Source organism: Tursiops truncatus, chromosome 10 (genome assembly GCF_011762595.2).
Source record: "Tursiops truncatus isolate mTurTru1 chromosome 10, mTurTru1.mat.Y, whole genome shotgun sequence".
In the NCBI taxonomy this organism is placed as follows: Eukaryota; Metazoa; Chordata; class Mammalia; order Artiodactyla; family Delphinidae; genus Tursiops; species Tursiops truncatus.
This window is the reverse complement of record NC_047043.1, coordinates 63561454-63583717: the sequence shown is the minus strand read 5'-3', so window position 1 is coordinate 63583717 and position 22264 is coordinate 63561454. Positions and strand designations below refer to the sequence as shown.

The window sequence follows — 22264 nt, the reverse complement described above, 5'->3', positions numbered from 1 at the left end:
CAGGTCAATCCTGGAAAAACTGTCTCTTGTTCACCTTACAGATAGTACGTTGAGAGCTCATAGGTAGGCAAGAGGGGCCCGGGGGACATAGAGCAGCGATGAAGGTCCCGATGTGGTAGGACTGACCCCTTGCTTTGAATGTCACCTTTTGGGAGCATGATGAGTGTGGAGCACCTCTCACGGGGTTTGTCTGTATGTCATGCGTGTCGTGTTGCTCCCACCTCACCCCCATCACCCGCGTACCAGCTGGCAGTCCTGTGTGTTGTGGTCTCAAGCCTGGTGGGGTCAGAGATGCAAGGCTCTGAGGATGGTTCCTGGAGCTGGCAGGGCGTGGCCTCAAGGACCCCGGTCACACTCACAGGCTTCTCTCTACCCTCTCTGGAAAGGGATCTGTCCTACATCAAGATTATGGACGTGGGGCAGAGCTACATCGTGAACCGCGTGGCTGACCACATCCAGAGCCGCATTGTGTATTACCTCATGAACATCCACGTGACGCCCCGCTCCATCTACCTCTGCCGGCACGGGGAGAGCGAGCTCAACCTCAAGGGCCGGATTGGCGGGGACCCAGGACTGTCCGCCCGGGGCAGGGAGGTCAGCGTGTGTGTGTGTGTGTGTGTGTGTGTGTGTGTGTGTGTGTGTGTGTGTGTCTGTCTGTGTGTGTGTGTGTGTGTCTGTCTGTGTGTGTGTGTTTATTTCTGTGTGCATGTGCGTGTGCTGGTGCTGGACTCCAGCTAACATGCAATCCAGGTGGATGACCTCATTCAGTCCGGAATGTTCCCATTCTATAGGGAAGGTCACCCGGCAGATGCCTGAATCTCTGGCTCGCACGCGAGCTCTCACCAGCTGGTTCCCTTTCCCTGGAGAGGCATGCCATTCTGGGAGTGAGCTGAGTCCCTACAATGCAGCTGTTGCTGTGCCACAGTCCAGGGGAGATACTGAAACCTCAGTGGGAAGGTCATACAGCCTAGGGCACATGGTCGGGGGGTGAGCACTGGCAGGGGACCTGATGACCCACAGCTGGAACTACACTGAGGATCTCGGAAGAATGCACAGGGACAGCACTTGTGGGTGTGGGTGTCGGTGTCATCGAGAGTTAGTTCGTGTTTTTTACCAAAACTGTTTTCTCTAAGGCTGGGCCCCATGGACCCTTTGAGGGCAGCCCAGGACCTGTGCATCTGAATTTGCTTGTGATGTGTTTCAGTTTGCCAGGAGTCTGGCCCAGTTCATCAGGGATCAGAACATCAAGGACCTAAAGGTTTGGACAAGCCAGATGAAGAGGACAATCCAGACGGCTGAGGCCCTGGGTGTGCCTTATGAGCAGTGGAAAGTTCTCAACGAGATTGATGCGGTAATCACCATCTCTTCCCTCCCCTGCCCAGCTCTGGGCACAGCTGCACTCACCCAGGGTGACAGTGTTGAAAGGGGTCAGGGAGAGCTTTCTCTTTAACATTTCATTATTGTTTAGGGTTCTGATTCATCCCTCCCTCCTTCCCTGCCTCCCTCCTTCCCTTCTTTTGTATATAACTATCTAGGTGTACAAAGTGATGATTTGATGGATGTATGTATTGTGAAATAATTATCACAATAAGTTTAGTTAACATCCATCACCACATAGTTACAAATTTTAGTTTTCTTGTGATGAGAACTTTCAAGACATACTCTCTTAGCAATTTTCAAATATATGATACATATTGTTAATTATAATCACCATGCTGTACATTACATCCCCAGGGGTTATTTATCTTATAACTGGAAGTTTATACCTTTTGACCCTCTTCAGCCATTTTGCCTACCAGCTGGCTTGTCATGCTTTTAACTGCCACTTTCAAATCAACAAAACCTCAAAGGGAAAAATGATGCCATATACCAGGTTCATCTCCTTGGGCTTCCCTTCACTTCAGGATCTTGGCCCCTCAGGTCTTCTCTGCCTTGTGGCTCTAGGGTGATATCAAACAGATTTATTTATTTATTTATTTATTTATTTCGGTTTGGCTTTTCTAGTAGCTCTCAGTGGAGTGTTAGTCTAAAGCAAGCTAGTCTACCATTGCCTGATATGGAAGTCTCGAGATCAGATTTGAATCCTACAAAGATCACCCCAACTGATAGAATTGTTTTGTTGGGATGAGGTGGGGGGACAAGCCGGAGAAGGGAGACTAGTTAGAGGTCCTTGCAATGGCCTGGTGAAGTGATGACATCTGGAACTTGGGTGGCGGCAGTGAAAAAGGAGTAGATGGACTTGAGGGATGTTTCTTCATTTATTTATCACGTATTTATGTGAGGCTACTCTGTGCTAGGAACTGGGCCAGGTGCTGGGGACCAAGATCCTAATGAAAGGATAGAGGCTGTTGATGCCCAGCCAGGGGTCTAAAAAGGATCTAGGATGGCTCCAGATTTCCAGCCACTGGGAAGGGTTCTGGGGCAAGGAAGGTGATGAGCTCAGCTGAGGGCAGGAACTAATCTATTTTGTTCACCACATCGTAAGTGCTCAGTAAATATGTAGTGAATGAAAGGAAGACGTTCCTGGGAGATGTTCAAGAGCAGGTACCCAGGAGCCAATCCGATCTCCAAAGAGAGGTGGGGCTTGGGCATCCCCCCCACAGACATGGTGCTTGAAACTGTGGAATGGATCAGGTGGCTGAGGGAGGCAAAGTAGGGCCCAGGACAGAACCCAGGGGAACCCTGGCATTTAAGGGGCTGTGGAGGAAGCTATGGACAGGTGTCTGGTGAGGTGGAAGGGAAACCAGGCTGATGGGGTCATGGGAGTCAAGGCAGAGAGGAGGAGGCAGTGGTCAGTGGGGTGAGACACCATAGGGAGGGGGAGTGAGGCCAGGCTCCAAACTGACCATTGGGATGTCATAAGACCACTAGGATTCTTGGCATGAGCCTACTGGGTTGGTGCCCGGTGGGAATGGGTAGGGAAGTGAGTGGGGGGCAAGGGACTCAGAGTCAAGGGAGACTTGGCCGTGTGTAAGCTGATGGTGAGGGGCTGGTAGAAAGGGAGAGAATGAGACGACAGGAGGCCCTGAGTGGTGGCGGAGGCCCAGATTCCAGGGTATCAGTAGAGGAGAGGGGTGCAGGTGGCTATAGAGTACTGTGTCTCAGAACTTCATGGAGGTTTCACTCAAGAGTGAAAGGAAGGAGGAGTTTCCAGTGGGCGTTAGCAAAGGGGAAGAGTTGGCTTGTCTGGAGACCAGGAGTCTTCTGTGGCCCCCTTGTCTGTGTTCTGGGGGCGATCCTCCACCCCCAGCAGATGGATGCAGCTGTGGAAAAGGTAGACACTCATTCAGCTCGCAAGCTTGTTCAATTGTGTCCCTATGGATGAGATGGAATCAAGTTGGACAGAGGAGGTGAGGAGTAGGTAGGGAGGAAGATGATGAAGCCACATGCCATGGAATCCATCCCCGCTGGAAAAGATTGGGTAAGGGAAAGGGGGCGTCCATGACATTATGAGATGGGAGGGGCCACAAGCACAGCATTCATGTAGGGAGCCAGGCCAGGAAGGCTGACAGTGGGCTGTTAACCAGGGACATCTCCAGAGGGTCCCTTGGGAGCTTGGGCCACCTGGCCTCATGGAGGAAGCCTCTTTGTGAATAAGATCTTGTCCCCCGTCTGGTTATTGCTGGTCCACAGAAAACCTGTGACCATTCTTTTATTTGCTCTAGTACTTTTTCAGTTGATTATCTTAGCTTTATCTCAGGGACCTGTCATATCTTCTGAAATAAGGATAATCCAGTTGTTACCTTCCCAGTTTAAGTGCCTTGTGTTTCTGTTGTATATTCTTTTTTTTTTTGAAAGTCTATTTATTGTTTATTAATTATTATTATTTTTTGGCTGCGTTGGGTCCTTGTTGCTGCACGCGGGCTTTCTCTAGTTGTGGTGTGCGGTGGCTACTCTTCGTTGCAGTGCGCGGGCTTCTCATTGCAGTGGCTTCTCTTGTTGTGGAGCATGGGCTCTAAGCGTGTGGGCTCAGTAGTTGTGGCATGCAGGCTCTAGAGCGCAGGTTCAGTAGTTGTGGCGCACAGGCTTAGTTGCTCTGCAGCATGTGGGGTCTTCCCTGACCCCACATGGGTCTTCCCTGGTCTTCCCTGACCAGGGCTCGAATCTGTGTCCCCTTCATTGGCAGGTGGATTCTCAACCACTGCACCACAAGGGAAGCCCTGTACTTTTCTATATGGTTGAAAATTTTCAAAAGAAAAAGTTTGTGTATCTCATTAATTTCAACTTTAATTATATCATTCAAATTTTCTGTCTTTTTTTTCTGTTTGATCATCATAAATCAATAGTTGAATGTTAAATCCACTCTAATTATAATTTTGTTGATTTTTCTTGCATTTTCAAGAATTTTACATTATTTTATCTTTTTTCTTCACATATTTTGATGTTTTATTATAAAGTAAAATTCATGACTTAGTAATTTGTGGGACATAAAAGGAAACAGATGGCCACTCCAATTAGGTTAATTCAATGAGGATTTATAAAAGGACCTTTTTTCAAAGATAATGGGCAGGATATAGGGACCTCGTAACAACAGGGACCATTGCTTCCCTTGGGCAGAGGAGAGAGAGGATATAGGAACCTGGGGACAAGGGAGCAGTGAGTAAAGGGCAGCCTGGTGGGATGGAACCTTGGGTGAGGGCCTAGACCACTGAAAGCAACTTCTTCAGGAAGGAGTCAGAATAAACATCTCAGCCTCACTCTCCTCCCTCCCTGTGACCTCCTGCCAGTGTTCCCCGTGGCCTAGCCCAGCAAGACATTAGTGGCCATGGGAGCCTTGTAGATGCATGCACAAAGGTCAACGTCCTGGGGCAGAGAGCAGGTGGAGAAGCAGAAGGATATGGAGGGGCAAATGAGAGGAAACAGCACAGACTTCCTTCTGTTTCAGCATGTAAAAGGCGCTGTTCCATTGTTGTCTTCTTCTTCTTCTTTTTTTTTTTTTTTTTTTGGCTGCACTGGGTCTTCACTGTGGTGCGCAGGCTCTTCATTTCAGCATGCGGGCTTTTCTCTAGTTTCGGCGTGTGGGCTTCTCTAGTTGTGGCACGCGGGCTCTAGGGAGCACGGGCTCAGTAGTTGTGGTGCGTGGGCTTCTCTCTAGTTGTGGTGCATGGGCTTAGTTGCCCCGTGGCATGTGGGATCTTCGTTCCCCAACAAGGGATCAAACCCTTGTCTCCTGCATTGGAAGGCGGATTCTTAACCTCTGGACCACCATTGGACCACCTCTATTGTCTTCTGGGTCACACTGTTTTCTAGCAAGGAGTTTTCTGTCATTCTTATCTTCGTTTTGTATATAGTGTATCTTCTTTTACTCTATTTTCTCTTTATTACTGATTTTAAGCAGTTGGATTATGATGTGCTTTGGTATGTTTTACTTTATGTTTATCCTGCTTGGAGTTCATTGAGATTCTTGGATTTCTGGGTTTCTAAATATGAGTTTGAAAAAAAATTTAAGATATCATTTCTTTAAATATATTTTCTGCTACCCTGTCTCCTACCCTGGACTCCAGCTTCTTGGACCATTTGGTATAGTGTATAGAACCTATGGGACAATCCCACAGGTCACTGAGCTTCTGTTCATTGTTTCTCAGTCTTTTGTTCTTTCCAAGTTTCTGTTTGGATAGTTTCTATTGCTATATCTTCAAGCTCACTTATCTTTACTGCTGTTTTTGTTAAACTCATCCAGCATCCAATGAACTTTATATTTCAGGCGTTATGTTTTTAAGCTCTAGGGGTTCCGTTTTGTTCTTTTTTGTGTCTTCTTCTTTTCTTGTGATGCTCTGCAGTCCAGGAAGTGCCTGCAGTAAATTGCTGCAGTCGTAGGCTCCTTGTGTCCCTTCTGGAGGATCACAACCCTGCTCTGCCTGTTGTCTAGTGTCTACAAACAATTGTTGCATACATTTTGTCTAGTTCTTTTGAATTGTTTATGTTGGGCCGAGAGCAAATCTGGTACCAGTTACTCCACTGTGGCTCATCCTTCATTTTGGATGGTTCCTGTTTCAATATAAAACACTTTTTGCATGGATTTATACTTTGACGAATTTGAATATTATCATCCCTGCTTTTCTTTTTCCAATTTTTTTTTGTAAAATGCACATAACATAAAATTTATCATCTTAACAACCATTTTTATGTGCACAGTTCAGTGGTAATAAATACATTCAGAATGTGCAGTCATCACCACCATCCATCTCCAGAACTCTTTTTTTTAATAGTTTTATTTTTGTAACCATGTTAATGTTTATAAATTTATTTACTTTTTAAATATTTATTTAGGTTGCACCGGGTCTTAGTTGCGGCATGTGGGATCTTTGTTGCAGCATGCGCACTCTTAGTTGTGGCATGCAGATTTATTTATTTACTTTATGTTTGACTGTGTGGGGTCTTAGTTGTGGCACGTGGGATCTTCTTTACTTCATGCATGCGGGATCTAGTTCCCTGACCAGGGATTGAACCTGGGCCCCCTGCATTGGGAGTGCAGAGTCTCACCCACTGGACCATCAGGGAAGTCCCCATCTCCAGAACTCTTTTTGCCTTATAAAATGGAAACTCTATACCCATTAAACAATAACCCCCATTTCTCCTCCCCACCCAGCCTCTGACAACTACCATTTTACTTTCTGTCTCTTTGATTCTGTCTGTATGATTTTTCTGTCTCTAAGTATGTCACATAAGTGGAATCATATAGTATTTGTCTTTTTGTGACTGGTTTATTTCACTTATCATAATGTCCTCAAGGTCCATCCATGTTGTAGCATATGTCAGAATCACATTTTTAAACTTGAATATGGTTCCATTTATGTATATACCACATTTTGCTTATCCATTCATTTATCTATGGACATTTGGGTTGCTTCCACCTTTTAGCTATTGTGCATCGGGCTGCTATGAACATGGGTATATAAATCTCTCTTTGAAACACTGCTTTCATTTCTTTTTGGTACCTATGTAGAAGTGGAATTGTTGGATCATATGGTAATTCTATTTTTATTTTTTTGAGGAACCGCTATGCTTTTTTCCATAGCAACTGCACCATTATACTTTCCTACCAACAGTGCACGAGTGTTCTGATTTCTCCACATCTGTGCTAACACTTGTTATTTTTCTGTTTTTTTTTTTTTTTTTTTTTTTTACAGTAGCCATTCTAATGAGTGTGAGGTGGTATCTCACTTTGGTTTTAATTTGCCATCCTTGCTTTTTGTCCATGTTTTTTTTGTTATGCCTACTCCCTTTTATTTTTAACCTTTTTCTGTCATTTCTTTAGATGAAAGGAACATATCTTTGGTTTATTTTTTGGCCTGAGAGCTTTTTTCGTTTAGGAATCTAAACCCATTCATATTTATTATTGCAATCGCTATCTTTGTCCTTTTTTTTCCCCAGTACGTTGCAGATTTCTTTTCATCTCTTTTTTTTTTTTTCTGTATAAACATCATCTTTTCTGTGATTTGGAAGGCAAGCAGTGTTTTTATTCCAGTAGTCATTACCTTACAGCTTTTCTAAAACATTCTTAAGGAGAATGCTTGTAAATAAAGGAATAACTAAAATATACTTATCAAAATTAGTAACAGGAAAATAATTCTTGATTCTGTTGGGAATTATGAGGATGTGTTATTTCCATTTGTTTCCTTTCTGCCCTTTTTTTTTCTTTTTTTACTGTAATTGGGCAGAGTATAGCATCATGGCTTTTTTTTTTTTTTTTTATCTGTTGTAGCTCTTCTTTAGAACTGATGAACTCTTTCAAAAGAGTAAGCAATTTCTGTGACCCGTTTTATAGCTCATTTAACCCATTTTGTGGGCTTTCATCAGCTGTGGCTGGTGGGAGTTACAGGAGGTTTCCAGCCCTGATTTCTTTCTCGTGCAAATAGCAGCTCCCTGACGCAGGTTAGGGGTCTGGTGTCTGCCTTCCAAGGGCACAGATATGGCTGGAGCATTTGGTTTCTCAGAGAAACCTTGGCAGCCCTGATCTTTTTTTTTTTTTTTTGAGGTTAATCCGATTATTTTCCTAGATACACTGGATTCCCTTCTTTTTCTTTAGTTTGGAAACTATTCTAGTATCTATGATCTGTTAGTCATCTTTCCATGTTTATCTTTGTTCTTTCCTCTGTTCTGGTAAACAGCCTTGGGCTCGTCTTCTATTTTAACATTGTGATTTTTTTCTTAGCCCAATCCACAATTTACTGTCTTATTTTTCCTTTTTTGAAAACAACAGCTTTATCGAGATATGATTCACGTATGATACAGTTCACCTATTTAAATTGTATGATTCAATCGTTTTTAGTATATTCACAGAGTTATGCAACCATCACCACAATCAATTTTAGAACATTTTTGTTGTTCCAGAAAGCAACCCTGTACCCATACCCCCATTTCCTTCCAGTCCTTCCCCCCAGCCCTAGGCTACCACCAATCTGTTTTGTGTCTCTATAGACTGGCCTATTCTGGACATTTCCTTCCTCCTGTGGTAGAATGTATCAGTATTTTGTTCCTGTATATTGCCGAATAATATCCCATTGTATGGATATACCACATGTTATTTATCCATTCACCAGTCGATGGGCATTTGGGTAGTTGCCATTTTTTGGCTTTAGGAATGATGTTGCTCTGAATGTACAGGTTTTTGTGTGGACATGTTTTCATTTCTCTTGGGTAGATAGCCAGGAGTGGAATTGCTAGGTCATATGTTAACTCTACATTTTTTTGTTTGTTTTTTTATTTTGGCTGTGCTCTGTGACCTGTGGGATCTTAGCTCCCTGACCAGGGATTGAACCCAGGCCCTTGGCAATGAAAGCACAGAGTCCCAACCACTGGGACACCAGGGAGTCCCCCATGTTAACTCCATTTAAGCTTGTTAGAAACTGCCAGGCTGTTTTCCAAAGTGGCCGCACCATTTTACGTTCCCACCAGCAGTGTATGAGGGTTCTGATTTCTCTGCATCCTCCTTATCACTTGTCATTATCTGCCTTTTTTTTTTTTTTTTTTACGCGGGCCTCTCACTGTTGTGGCCTCTTCCATTGTGGAGCACAGGCTCCAGACGCGCAGGCTCAGCGGCCGTGGCTCACGGGCCCAGCAGCTCCGTGGCATGTGGGATCTTCCCGGACCGGGGCACGAACCCGTGTCCCCTGCATCGGCAGGTGGACTCTCAAACACTGCGCCACCAGGGAAGCCCCTATCTGCCTTTTTTGTTATAGCTGCCCACACTAGAACACAGTTCGGCCAAGTTCTCTGCTGCTTTATGATAAAGATTGCCTTTTCTCTCTCTCTTTTTTTTTGGCCGCGCCACACAGCTTGCGTGATCTTAGTTCCCTGACCAAGGATTGAACCTGGGGCCACGGCAGTGAAAACACGGAGTCCTAACCACTGGACCTCCAGAGGAGTCCCTAAACATTCATATTTCTAGCAACATTCTGTTCATGATAATATACGTATTCTCTAAGGCAATAGAGGCTTGCTCTACTGTCCTTCACTTCCTTCTGAGCCATCACCATAATCACTTTTTTTTTGGCCACACTGTGGCTTGTGGGATCTTAGTTCCCCAATCAGGGATTGAACCCAGGCTCTCAGCAGTGAAAGCATTTGGTTCTAACCACTGGACCGCCAGGGAATCCCCCTAATCTTTTTTTTTTTAATTAATTAATTTATTTTTGGCTGCGTTGGGTCTTGGTTGCTGCACACAGGCTTTGGGCTACTCCTCATTGTGGTGTGTGGGCTTCTCATTGAGGTGACTTCTCTTGTGGTGGAGCACGGGCTCTAGGCACACATGGGCTTCAGTAGCTGTGGCACACGGGCTTAGTTGCTCTGTGGCATGTGGAACCTTCCTGGACCAGGGCTTGAACCCATGTCCCCTGCATTGACAGGTGGATTCCTAAACCACTGTGCCACCAGGGAAGTCCCCCCCAATCACGTTTATTTTATAAATTTATTTATTTATCTTTTGGCTGTGTTGCTGCGCACAGGCTTTCTCCAGTTGCGGAGAGCGGGGGCTGCTCTTCGTTGCAGCGTGTGGGCTTCTCACTGCAGTGGCCTCTCCTATTGCGGAGCACAGGCTCCAGGCGCACAGGCTCAGCATTTGTGGCACGTGGGCTCAGTAGTTGTGGCTCACGGGCTCCAGAGCGCAGGCTCAGTAGTTGTGGCGCACAGGCTTAGCTGCTCCACGGCATGTGGGATCCTCCCGGAGAGGGCTCGAACCCGTGTCCCCTGCATTGGCAGGAGGACTCTCAACCCCTGCGCCACCAGGGAAGCCCCTGCCCCCAATCCCTTTTAATGCCCATATTTTTAGCAGGTTCCTGGTGGCTGCCAACATTCCTTGGCTTATAGGTGCATCACTGCAATCCCTGTCTCCCTCATTACATGGGCTTCTTCCCTGTGTGTGTCTCTCTATGTCTTTACATGGCCTTCTTAAAAGGGCATCAGTCATTGGACCTCATCTACTTGATTATATCTGCAAAGACTATTTCCACATAAGGTCACATTCACAGTTCCCAGGGGTTAGGACTTCAGCGTATCTTTTGGGGGGAAGTATTCAACTCACAACAGGTAGTTTGTGTCTTTGTAGGAATTTTCCTATTTCACCTAAGTTGTCTTATTTGTTGGCATATAATTGTGCATAGTATTCCCTTATAATCTTTTTTATTTCTGTAAGCTTTGTAGTAATATCCGCCTTTCATTCCTGGTTTAATAATTTGAGCTTTCCTTTTTCCTGTCAGTCTAGCAAAAGTTTTGTGAATTCTGTTGATCTTTTCAAAGAACCAACTTTTGATTTCGTTGCTTTTTTCTATTTAATGAATTTGTGTTCTAATTTGTATTATTTCCTTACTTCTGCTTGCTTTGGGTTTAATTTGTTCTTCTTCCAGTAACTTTTTTTTTTAAAATAAATTTAGTAAAATAAATAAATAAATAAATAAATAAAAAATAAAATAAATTTAGTTAGTTAGTTAGTTTTGGCTGCGTTGGGTCTTTGTTGCTGTGGGTGGACTTTCTCTAGTTGTAGTGAGTAGGGGCTACTCTTCGTTGCAGTGTGTGGGCTTCTCACTGTGGTGGCTTCTTTTGTTGTGGAGTGCAGGCTCTAGGCACGCAGGCTTCAGTAGTTGTGGCACATGGGCTCAGTAGTTGTGGCATGCAGGCTTAGTTGCTCCGCAGCATGTGGGATCTTCCTGGACCAGGGATCGAACCCTTGTCCCCTACATTGGCAGGCGGATTCTTAACCACTGTGCCACCAGGGAAGTCCCTCCAATATCTTAAGGTAGAAGATTAGATTAGTGATATGAGATCTTTTTTTTTTTGATATAGGCATTTATAGGTTTAAATTTTCCTCATCATCTTTCCTTTTTAATAGACAACTTTGCCCCCAAGGCTTTGTCTAGGAAAAAAACCCTGAGGACAAAGGTAGAAACCAGCAGCTTTTTATTTTATTTTATTTTTTATTTTTCAGAATAATTTGTTTATTGTGTGTGTTATGAATTATAGTGTCACAGTTTGTTCTCCTGACCCCCACTTTATAGTTTCTCACATCTTTTTTTGAATTTTATTTTATTTATTTATTTATTCATTTATTTTTGCGGTACGCGGGACTCTCACTGTTGTGGCCTCTCCCGTTGTGGAGCACAGGCTCTGGACGCGCAGGCTCAGCGGCCATGGCACATGGGCCCAGCCGCTCCACGGCATGTGGGATCTTCCCGGACCGGGGCACGAACCCGTGTCCCCTGCATCGGCAGGCGGACTCTCAACCACTGCGCCACCAGGGAAGCCCTATTTTATTTATTTTTTTATACAGCAGGTCCTTATTAATCATCATTTTTATACACATCAGTGTATACATGTCAATCCCAATTGCTCAATTCATCACACCACCACCACCACCACCCCGCCGCTTTCCCCCCTTGGTGTCCATACGTTTGTTCTCTACATCTGTGTCTCAATTTCTACCCTGCAAACCGGTTCATCTGTACCATTTTCTAGGTTCCACATATATGCATTAATGTATGATATTTGTTTTTTTCTTTCTGACTCACTTCACTCTGTATGACAGTCCCTAGATCCATCCACGTCTCTACAAATGACCCAATTTCATTCCTTTTTATGGCTGAGTAATATTCCATTGTATATATGTACCACATCTTCTTCATCCATTCGTCTGTCGATGGGCATTTCGGTTGCTTCCATGACCTGGCTATTGTAAATAGTCCAGCAGCTTTTTATTACGGGCGTTTTATTGCTTCCTCTCTGGGCACCTCCTGTGTGCTGGTTCTTGGCTTGAGCCTTGGAAGGACTGACACTGGTCAGTCCACACATTGTCCTGGGCTCTTTTGTTTTGTTTTAAAATGGCATTTGTGTACGATACTCCATGCTGTGCGTGTGTGTGTATCCTGAATGACATGAGGGAAATCTTACTTTATAGCCTGTACAATAATCCATACTCTGCTGTAGTATTTCCATAGCACAGAAGACAAAAAGACACATTAGAAAAGACATATAGTTAATATTTCTGTGTTTATTTTTATGGCATAAACTGGATGGATGGACGATGGGTGGGTGGAAAAGACGTGTGATAGCTTTTTCCAAATGTGAGGCTGCCCCTGCTTAGTTTTCCCAGGGTGCCTGCTCTTCCCAGCTGGGAGAGGCCCTGTGGCCCAGGAAATGCCCTCTCCCTGACACAGGGCTGATCCCTGGGCCTGATGTGGGTGATGTGATGACTGCAGTGTCTCCCTAGGGCGTCTGTGAGGAAATGACCTACGAGGAAATTCAGGATCATTATCCACTGGAATTTGCCCTGCGAGACCAGGACAAGTACCGGTACCGGTACCCCAAGGGGGAGGTAGGTGGGATATGGGGGCTTAATCCCAGCCACCTGCTGCCTGCCTGGGAGGACCGCCTGTGACTGAGGGCCCCGAGGGGCTCTGCAGAGGCTCCGTGGGCAGCAGGAGGGGCCTGGCCTCAGAGGTAGGCAGGCTGGGTGTGTGTGTCACCTCCACCACTTCTCAGCCGTGGCCCAGGCTGCAGGCCCCTCCTTGGGTGGTGGGTGAGCAGTGCTGCCCAGGAATCCCAACCCTGAGGCCTACTGGAGCCCTGTTTCCCATCACTCCCCATCTTTACTTTCCCCATCCCTGGGAGTGTCATAGGGTGACCCCATCCTCCCTGCGGCTCCAGACACCATCCCTAGCCCTGAATCTAGACCTAGGGATTCATTTTCCCCAGGTGAGTCGTGACTACCATAAGTCACCTGCACTGTCACCTCCCCTCAGACTGGCTCTCGCCTCAGCCCAGGCCCCGGGTAGAAACAGTGTCACCTTTTTTTTTTTTGCGGTATGCGGGCCTCTCACTGTTGTGGCCTCTCCCGTTGCGGAGCACAGGCTCCGGACACACAGGCTCAGCGGCTATGGCTCACGGGCCCAGCCGCTCCGCGGCATGTGGGATCCTCCTGGACCGGGGCACGAACCCGTGTCCCCTGCATCGGCAGGTGGACTCTCAACCACTGCGCCACCAGGGAAGCCCCCAGTGTCACCTTTGACTCATGTATCTCCCAATTCTAGGACGTGACCTGGGGAGGTGGCCAAATAAAAAATACCTCCCACAGACGCACAGGTTTGCGTACACACATACACGTACACATGTCGAAACCCCCCGCCCAAATGCCAGGCTCACAGGTGCCTATGCTGTGCTGTCCTCGGGAATAGGACAGCTTTGGGTAGCATTGATATTTCCCCACATCATACTGTGAGGGAGAACCCAGATTTAGAACCAAACCAGATAACAGTAAAAAGAAACAAAGCAGCTGGCTGCTCAAACTTGAGAATACAGGGGGGAAATTGGTAGGGAAGGTAGTTGCCAAAAGAAGCAACCTAGGCTTTCCCCAGAAATACCAGGGGCTGGCACAAGTCATGTTGGTATTACTCCCAACCAAATCATGGGGCAAACTCAGCTCCAAGCTTGAGGCCTTTTTTTTTTTCCTGAAGGACGGCTCACTGTGTGCAAACAGGGGTGAACCCCCAGGGCTGGGTCTCCCAGTGAAAAGCTCTAGACCTGCCAGTCACCGGGGTTGGTCCAAGGGCTCCCTCACGGCACCCAGGGGAGGTACAGGGCAGGCAGACTGTGAGGGTCCTTCCTGGGAGCTCAGGCATTCTGACAGGTTGCACTCTGGGAAGTTTGGGAGGTTTTTGCTTCCCCTTCCTACAAGCCTCGTTCTGTGTACTCCACGTGCGGCGGGTAGGAAGGGAGCCGTGTCTTCTCCACCTGTCATCAGTTGCCAGCATGTGAATTCCAGCAGCTGAGGGTTCAGCAAAGGGCCCCAGGAAGGGCATGGAGGTGGCCCCTTGGACGCAGCCTAAGCCCCAGCCCTGCCCTCTCGGTCCTACTGGGACCTAGCCCTGGGATAGGGGAGGTGATCCCTTTGTCAGACTGCCAGTCCTCACCAACCTCCCAGAATGGTGAGGAGTTCAGGAGAAGGTAGCCCACTACCCAGAAGGTCTCCATCCCTACCCCCAGAGCTGGGTTGAGGGATGCTTCCCACTTGCCCTTGCAGTCCTATGAGGACCTGGTCCAGCGACTCGAGCCTGTCATCATGGAGCTGGAGCGGCAAGAGAACGTGCTGGTCATCTGCCACCAGGCTGTGATGCGCTGCCTCCTGGCCTACTTCCTTGACAAGGCAGCAGGTGCGGACGCTGCCCCTGGGGAGGTGGGATGTGTGTGTGAGAGAGATCGAAGGGGACTGTCACCTGGGCATCCCTGGCGCCAACCCTCTCCGCCTGTGTCCACAGAACAGCTGCCTTACCTCAAGTGTCCGCTGCACACGGTCCTGAAGCTGACCCCCGTGGCTTATGGTAAAGAAGCTTCCCGCATGCTGACCTGGTTGCCAGACTGGCTGTCTGCAGGGTTCTGTGGCTTTCTGCAAACCCCTCCCTTGAAAATTTCATTAGAGGCTCATTCCTCCTCCTTCCATCCCACCACCTTTCCCAATTTGCTATAAAATGTTTTTTGTTTTAATTCCTGTGGCCACAGGAAGCCTCCCCAGTGATCCTTCCTTAACCATCACCCACCCACATGAGGGTCTTTTCTACTGGTTTCTCCAAAATCCCCCAGAAAACCCCACGGCCCCAGGACCCGGACCTGAAAATATGCGCCTCTGCCTTGGGCTCTGCCAGCAGAGGCCTCACGCAACTTCCTAACCTCCTGGGTCCCGACCCCTCCCCTTCAACACTGGACGAGGCACTCTCACATGGTTGTGCCCTCGGGACGATAACTGTATAGCTCAGTGGCAGCTGAAGTCATCCCAGTGCATGTTAATCGCCTCGTCCCCCTTTGCACTGAGCGCCTGGCACCATGGTGATCCCGCCTCGTGTGTGAGACAGGGCTGGGTGAGGGTCTGCTCAGTGTAGTGACCCCTCACTGAGCTAGGCTTGTTGCTTCTCAGACCGCCCTCAGCCCCCGAGGTGGGCCGCTCATCCTCACTGTGGCTCTGCCTGGTGCCCGGGCTCCTTGGCGAGCCTGCGCTGGGCAGTGGCCCAGAGGCTCGGGCCTGACACGCTGCCTAGTGCTTCCTCACGGGGCCTCCGGAGCTGCCCAAGGTGGGAGGACTGGAGTGAGGCTGAGGCGTCTGCTCAGCCCCACAGCACCGAAAGCCTCCTCCTGGGAGAAGCTTCTACCCCTGTGGCTCTGCTGCCTTTCAGGAGGGGGAATGGATTTGCATCTTCCCTTTGGCAGGTTGTAAAGTGGAGTCCATATTCCTGAATGTGGCGGCTGTGAACACGCACCGAGACAGGCCTCAGGTAGCAGCCGGGTCACTGCTGGGGTGGTGGGCACGTTCCTGGGGGTCCAGACACAGCAACCACCAGGGCCAGGCCCAGCTGGGGCATCTACTGAGTGAGCTTGAGTTCTCTGTCAGGGTGACGCTGTGGCCAGAACAGAGGCTAGAGGCCTACAGGGGGCAGGCGCTTCCATGTCCCACCAGCCCAGGCCTCATGAGCACCTGTCCAACCTGAGCACCTTTAAAAAGTAAAAATGAAAAATGTCCTGCTTTGTTGCGGAAAGGGCCATGCAGAGGCTGAGGGTGTCTCGGTGCTGCGTAGAGACCTTCCTGCGGAAGGACACGTCTCTGTTCTGTGTTCCCCCAGCGTTAAAGATAGAAGCTCCTTGAAGTGTTGCCCAGAAGCACTTCATGCCCGTGTGGGATCCTTCTGCCATCTTGGTTTCCTCTCCCATTGAGGCCAAGAGCAGGACCGCCCCTCTGGGCCCCATTCCCAGAGTCTGTTGCACCAGGAAGGCTCCTGGGACCTTAGTCATGCCTGCTGCCACCCACAATGGGACGTGTTGGGCCTTGGGTCCCTGCCCAGGGTGCAGGCCTTGGGCCCCACAGGCTGAGGTGTGTGGATGTGTCCTCCTGTTTCCTAAGGCTGCTTCCCCTCACCAGAACCAGTCATTGTGTAAACCTCTTCCCTGTTTGCCCTGAGAGTCCGATGAAGGCCCAGTCTGGCACACACAGGTCTCAGGGGTAGATGTCCCAACAGGCCCCTCGTACTGAGGAAAGCCCAGAAGGTGTTGGGCCCCCAGCACTGATGGGGTGATGGTGAAAGAGGCCCCTGGACCCAGCAAGCATCAGGGGCTGGTGCCCCGGTCCATTTGCAGGAGCCGACATGGCCATGGGGTAGTTGGCAGGCACCCTGCCTGCCTCTGGGTAGGCACTTCTGAGAGGCAAACTTCTGTTGGCCACAGGTTCCGGGATGGTTCCTTTTAAGGTGGGCAGGATCTCCAGGTCCTGGCCCATCCTTGGGGACAGGTTGTGGTGAGAAAGGGGCCCTTGGGAAGCCTGCCCCCAGTGAGAATTGCACCTGCCCCTACAATTCCAGTGGCCAGCCCTGTGAACTCAGGAGTGTGGCCATAGCGGACATGATTCCCTCCCTGCAGATCTGGGCTGTGGCCCAGGTCATTGGTGACCTACTCCATTGGGCCACCAAGATCAGGGATCACATAGTCTTACAGAATTGAGGGGAGTCTCTGACCCCCATCCCTTAGGCCTGAGATGCCCTGAACTCAGCCGGCTGTGGACAGAACTGGGCTCTGTCCCAGTTCTGAGGCAGGGGAGGGGTGCTGTTCAGGAGGTGCAGGGGGCCTGGTGCCCCAGCTCTCAGACACAGGAGGTGTCCGCAGCCTGCCGGGGCCATATCTGACACCTGTCCACCGACACACCGACATAGCCGGGAGGAGGGCACCCTCAGGAGCTGGTCCCCTTCCCAGCCAGCTGTTTCTCCCCACCTGACCCAGACCTGAGGCAGGAGGCGGGGATGGCCTCACTCTGGGTAATGCCTGACCTGCCTGCAAGGAGCAAGCAGGAACCGGAGGTGTCCTCCATCCCTCACCTTTTTTCTGGTGTTTGTCACCCACCACGTGTCAAGAGGCTCTTGACGCCTGGCTCTTAGGAAAGGTCGGGGTCTAAGTCCTGTGACCGGGGCTCCTCGGGGTGAGGATGTGAGTCCAGCGGCTATAGCGATGCGCAAAGCGGGTAGTGGTGACTGTCTGTCCTTGGCAAATGGTCAGCGTTCTGTGTGTTTAATTTTGTGCAGAATGTAGACATCTCTCGGCCTCCGGAGGAAGCCCTTGTCACGGTCCCTGCTCACCAGTGACCGTGTGTCGTCCACTGCAACCCCCGGGCAGGTGTTGATCTCTGTGGACGAGGTCATTCCAGGCCCTCTGGTCTGTGTGACAGTCACCACACAGGAACACCCTCAAAGCCATGCATGGCTGGTGGCACCCAGAATCCCAGTCCCAGCCCACCTGTTTCCTTGTTGACAGTGTCAGGGTTGTATGCGGTGCCCAACCTGCTGCTAAAAACCACTTGGCCTGACTGCGTCTGCACCGGGCTGGTGAGAGGTTTCCCAGCCCCTGATCCTTCTGTTCTCTCTCACCGGCCTGGTGGGCTTCGTGAAGTGTGAAACCCAAAAATGTGAAACGGAAAGCACTTGCTGTGATGTTTCCACCCACTGAGGCCGAGCTGCCTGGGTAGACCTGGGGACCCCTGCCAGGGCTCTGCTACACTCTCTTTGGCCACTTCCTGAGCCAGAGGCAAGGTGTTCATGAGCTGCTGCTGCCTCAGTACGCGGGAAAGAGCCATCCCCGTCCTGCCTCACCAGGAACTGAAGAGCTTCCGCCAAGGCAGCCACCTCCACTGGCCAGACCCTTGAGTCTGTGCGTCTGCATTTGTGGACGCTCAGGAAAGCAGTGTGTTCACTTCAGCACATGGGAATGCACAGAAACATGCAGGGAGCGGGGTGTTTGCGATTACCCCTTCCCAATTATGCCTACACTGGAATACTCGTGGGAGCTGGCAGCCAAGGCCACCCCTCTCCAACTGCTCTCATGGTGCAACACGTAAAGAAAGATGTGAAGACGGGACAGTTGTAGGAGTCGCCCTTCCCAGTGCTCGAGGGAGAGGCTGCCCTCCCATCTTCCTCTCCCGGCCATGCCACTGGGCTACCTTGCCCGCCGCTGCCTGTGTCCACACAAGAGTATACACTGGTGGCAGGGACCTGCATTTGCTGTGAAGGATTCGGAAAAGCTTGCATGGTCCTGCAAAGCCTGTCCTGGCGTTTGTTGACCTCTACCCGCGGAACTAAGCACGGGAAAGCCCAGAGCTGGAGGCAGCCTCTGGCCAGGGCAGGAATTTCCCAGCTTCTGATTCTTGTACACAGGAGCCTGATGAAAATGACCTCGGGAAGCCTGCCATCTGTCACGCCCCTGAGTTCTCTTGGGCCCAGGGAGTTGGGCTGGGCCGCGGGTTCCGGCTCCATTTTGTAGCTGGGAGAACAGGCTGGCCAGCAAGTTGTGAGGCTGGGTGAGGAAGCGTGTGGATTTGTAGTTGGATGTGCTGCTGTCCACAGGTGGTGGTCCTTGGTGAAGTCAGGCCCGAGGATCCTGTGTCCCTGGCCCAGGCTGATGATCTCTCGGCCTCGAGTGCCACAGCAGTTATGGACAGACATGGGTGGAGAGATATCCAGGACAGAGCCGTGGCAGTACCCTCCTTCTGGACTTATCTCCTGTCAGAGCCCCAGGCCCCTTAGACCCAGGGCCAGAGGACCACGCTACTGCCTTTGGGATGTGGGGACTGCAGCCTTTGCTTCCATGTCCGCCAGAGTATTGGTGACTTTTGGTCATGCTCAGTTGTTGGCCATAGCAGGTCCCTTTGGTCAGCGGCACGTACATCTGGATGTCACCACCTCTCCAAGACCTCAGGCTGGCTGAGGTGAGACCAGCGAGGCCTTTTCTCTCTGTCCAGAGGGCAGCCAGGAGCTACTGGAGATGTGTCACAAGGACTGGGATGGGGCAGAGGGAAGTGTGGGATCCCAGCAGGGCTCACCCGGAGCCGGCTCTGCATGGGCAGCCATCCACCTGGCTGGCTGCCCGGTTGTAGCCAGGACGGTTGATGTGCTCCTGTTGCAGACATGTTTCCTGCTCGCCCTGGAATGGATGTTGTTGGATCTCAGCCACATATCACACTGTGTCCAACATTCTTTGCAATAAATACTTTTTTAAAAAAGAACAATCTAAGGTGTTGTGTGGCCAGCTCGCCACTGGTGAGGTTCTTTCCAGCGGCTCTGCAAACCCCTGTGCTGTGCTCCCTCCCAACAGGTCTGTATGGACCCTTGGTCCAGCTCCCACCCCCATGACTACCCATCCCTGGAGCAGAAACTGTCTTGCCCTGGAGTGAGCCCTGGGCAGGGCCCGGGTTTTCTCTGGGCTGACCAAGGTTGCTGGGCCCTCACCACTGAGACAGAAACAGACGTAGGGAGGGATCTGGGGTCCCTGGAAATGTGGGTCCCAAATACTGGCATCCCTGGAGAGGGGAACCAGAGGCTGGATCGAGGATGGAGGGCCTGCATAAGGCTGTGGGTGGAGCGTGCTGGCTGATTCTCTGGTGTTCTTTGTTACTTGTGGCGTGGGGAAGGTGGTGACAAGAGACACCCTTTCCTATGCCTCAGAATTTTTTTTTCCTTTTGCATTTAAAAAAATTTTATTGAAGTATAGTTGTTTTTTTAAAAAATAAATTTATTTATTTATTTATTTTTAATTTTGGCTGTGTTGGGTCTTTGTTGCTATGCGCAGGCTTTCTCTAGTTGTGGTGAGCAGGGGCTACTTTTCCTTGTGGTGCGTGGGCTTCTCATTGCCGTGGCTTCTCTTGGTGCAGATCACGGGCTCTAGGCGCACGGGCTTCAGTAGTTGTGGCACGTGGGCTCAGTAGTTGTGGCTCGCGGGCTCAGTAGTTGTGGCTCACGGGCTCTAGAGCACAAGCTCAGTAGTTGTGGTGCATGGGCTTAGTTGCTCCACAGCGTGTGGGATCTTCCCAGACCAGGGCTCAAACCCGTGTCCTATTGGAGTATAGTTGATTTACAATGTTGTGTTAGTTTCAGGTGTACAGCATAGTGATTCAGTTATACGTACACATGTATTCATTCTTTTTCAGATTCTTTTCCCATATAGGTGATCACAGAATATTGAGTAGAGTTCCCCGTGCTATACAGTAGGTCCTTGTCATCTATTTTATATATAGTAGTATGTATATGTTAATCCGAAGCTTCTAATTTATCCCTCCTCCTCCCCGTGCCTCAGAATTTTGATGGACTTTTCTACACCTTCTGCCCTGGGGCTGGGGTGTTGCAGGGGTCTTCCTCCATGGACATAACATTGCTGGCATTTGCCTTTCCTAGTGTGTCAGGGCAGAGGGTGGCTGTGTCACAGTGGATGACAGGAACCCCTTGGGCTTCATCCCCAAGCTCAGAGTAGTATCAGCTATGACTGTCTTCCTGGTAGGTGAGGTTGGGGGACCGCTGAATGGTCCCCACCCTGTCTCCGGGCACAGAGTTCCTGGAGTGGATACCTGACCTCCTTAGAGGCTTCCTTGCACTTTCTGAAGAAGGTTTTGAAGATTTCAACAGCAAAGCAACAACAGAAGGAATGAAATATAACACTATCAGAATTTTTCTTCAGGTTCACTGTTCTACCACAACCTAGAAAGAGCGATTATATATGGTTAGGCTGAAGAATTTTGTAGCATTTTGGGTTGCTAGGAAACAGTGGCCATCAGGTAGGATCAGAGGATATTTGGATAGAATGAAATATTGTTACAAAGACATAGGTTTCAGCAACATTTGAATTATATTTATAATATGGTTGTATATTATATATTAATAAAATATAATTATCACCTGTAAAGGCGAGTTGCCATGTTTGGTTTAGACCAATCATTATTCATCCCCTGGGACTGGGCACATCGTTGTTTAAACAAAAACTGTTCTATTAAAAGTGGAAAATGGGGTAGACCAGAAGTGGTATCTGTCAAACCCTGGCTAATGGCCACAGGTCTCTTTGGGAAGGGTTGTGGGGAAAGTACCAGCATGAAGCTGGGCTGTCTTCACAGGGCCCACCTTAAAGGGCACCCACCCCACTTCCGTCAAGGGCTCCTGGGTTTGTGAACAGATCTTATCTGGAGAATTGGTGAGAGATCCTATCCTCTGCAGTCAGGTCTCTGGTGGTCAGCCCTCTAGTTCTTTTGTCATACACATCCAGTAGGGCTCTGCTGGCCTCCCCATCAGTTTTTGTCTTAGGGGCCTGGTGATCCTGCCAAACATCCTGGTATCTGCATTGAAATCAAGGAGGCATTTCAACTATAGTGTCTCCAACCAGAATCTCTGACTCATGGACAGCTGTGACTATGGTACTTATGGGTCAAATTGTGTCCCCCAAATTAATACATTGAAGACCTAACCCCCGGTACCTCCTGATGTGACCTTATGTAGAAATAGGGTGGTTGCAGGTGTCATAAATTAAGATGAAGTCATACTGGAGTAGGGTGTGCCCCTAATCCAAAATTCCCCAGCAACTTCAGAGACAGCATGGATCCTGCTGACATCCTGGCTTCCAGCCTCCAGAACTATGAGACAGTAAGTTTCTGTTGTTTGAGCCGCTCAGGGTGTGGTACTTTGTTACAGCAGCCCTGGCAAATGGAAACTTCTCAGCGATGAACTTCCTAGGGCCTTGGTGAAGGACTATGTTCTGGGTCATCTCCAGGGACTCAGGGAGAAGGTGAGTTGTCCCTGATAAATTCAGTCCAACATTTATTTTGAATGAATGAGTGAATCTTCCTGAGGCCTTGGGTTCTCTCCTCTACATTACACCAGGGAGCATTTGGCATCTCAATTGCATTTAGTGAGACCCAGTTTTCATTTCAGCCAACCAAACAGACAGGCAGAACAACCCCCAGTAGCTTAAGCCTGCACATTGAATCCAAAGT

General features: G+C 49.2%; 1 protein-coding gene across 5 annotated transcripts in view; it reads left to right on the top strand.

Annotated features, from left to right (window-relative positions):
* Positions 1-22010, top strand: part of PFKFB4 (6-phosphofructo-2-kinase/fructose-2,6-biphosphatase 4) — a 43292-nt gene extending 21282 nt beyond the window's left edge. For 2 of the 5 annotated variants that reach the window (XM_033864881.2, XM_033864885.2), the window contains exons 8-14: positions 387-594; positions 1205-1351; positions 12701-12805; positions 14510-14639; positions 14745-14807; positions 15688-15752; positions 17544-20044. In XM_033864881.2, the coding sequence (XP_033720772.1) occupies positions 387-594; positions 1205-1351; positions 12701-12805; positions 14510-14639; positions 14745-14807; positions 15688-15752; positions 17544-17603 (778 nt within the window). In that variant the 3' untranslated portion in view covers positions 17604-20044. Of the gene's footprint in view, positions 1-386; positions 595-1204; positions 1352-12700; positions 12806-14509; positions 14640-14744; positions 14808-15687; positions 20045-21962 lie in introns of those variants that run through there. The other 3 variants (XM_033864880.2, XM_033864884.2, XM_033864882.2) reach the window with 2 other exon arrangements.
* Positions 22011-22264: the final 254 nt, after the last annotated feature.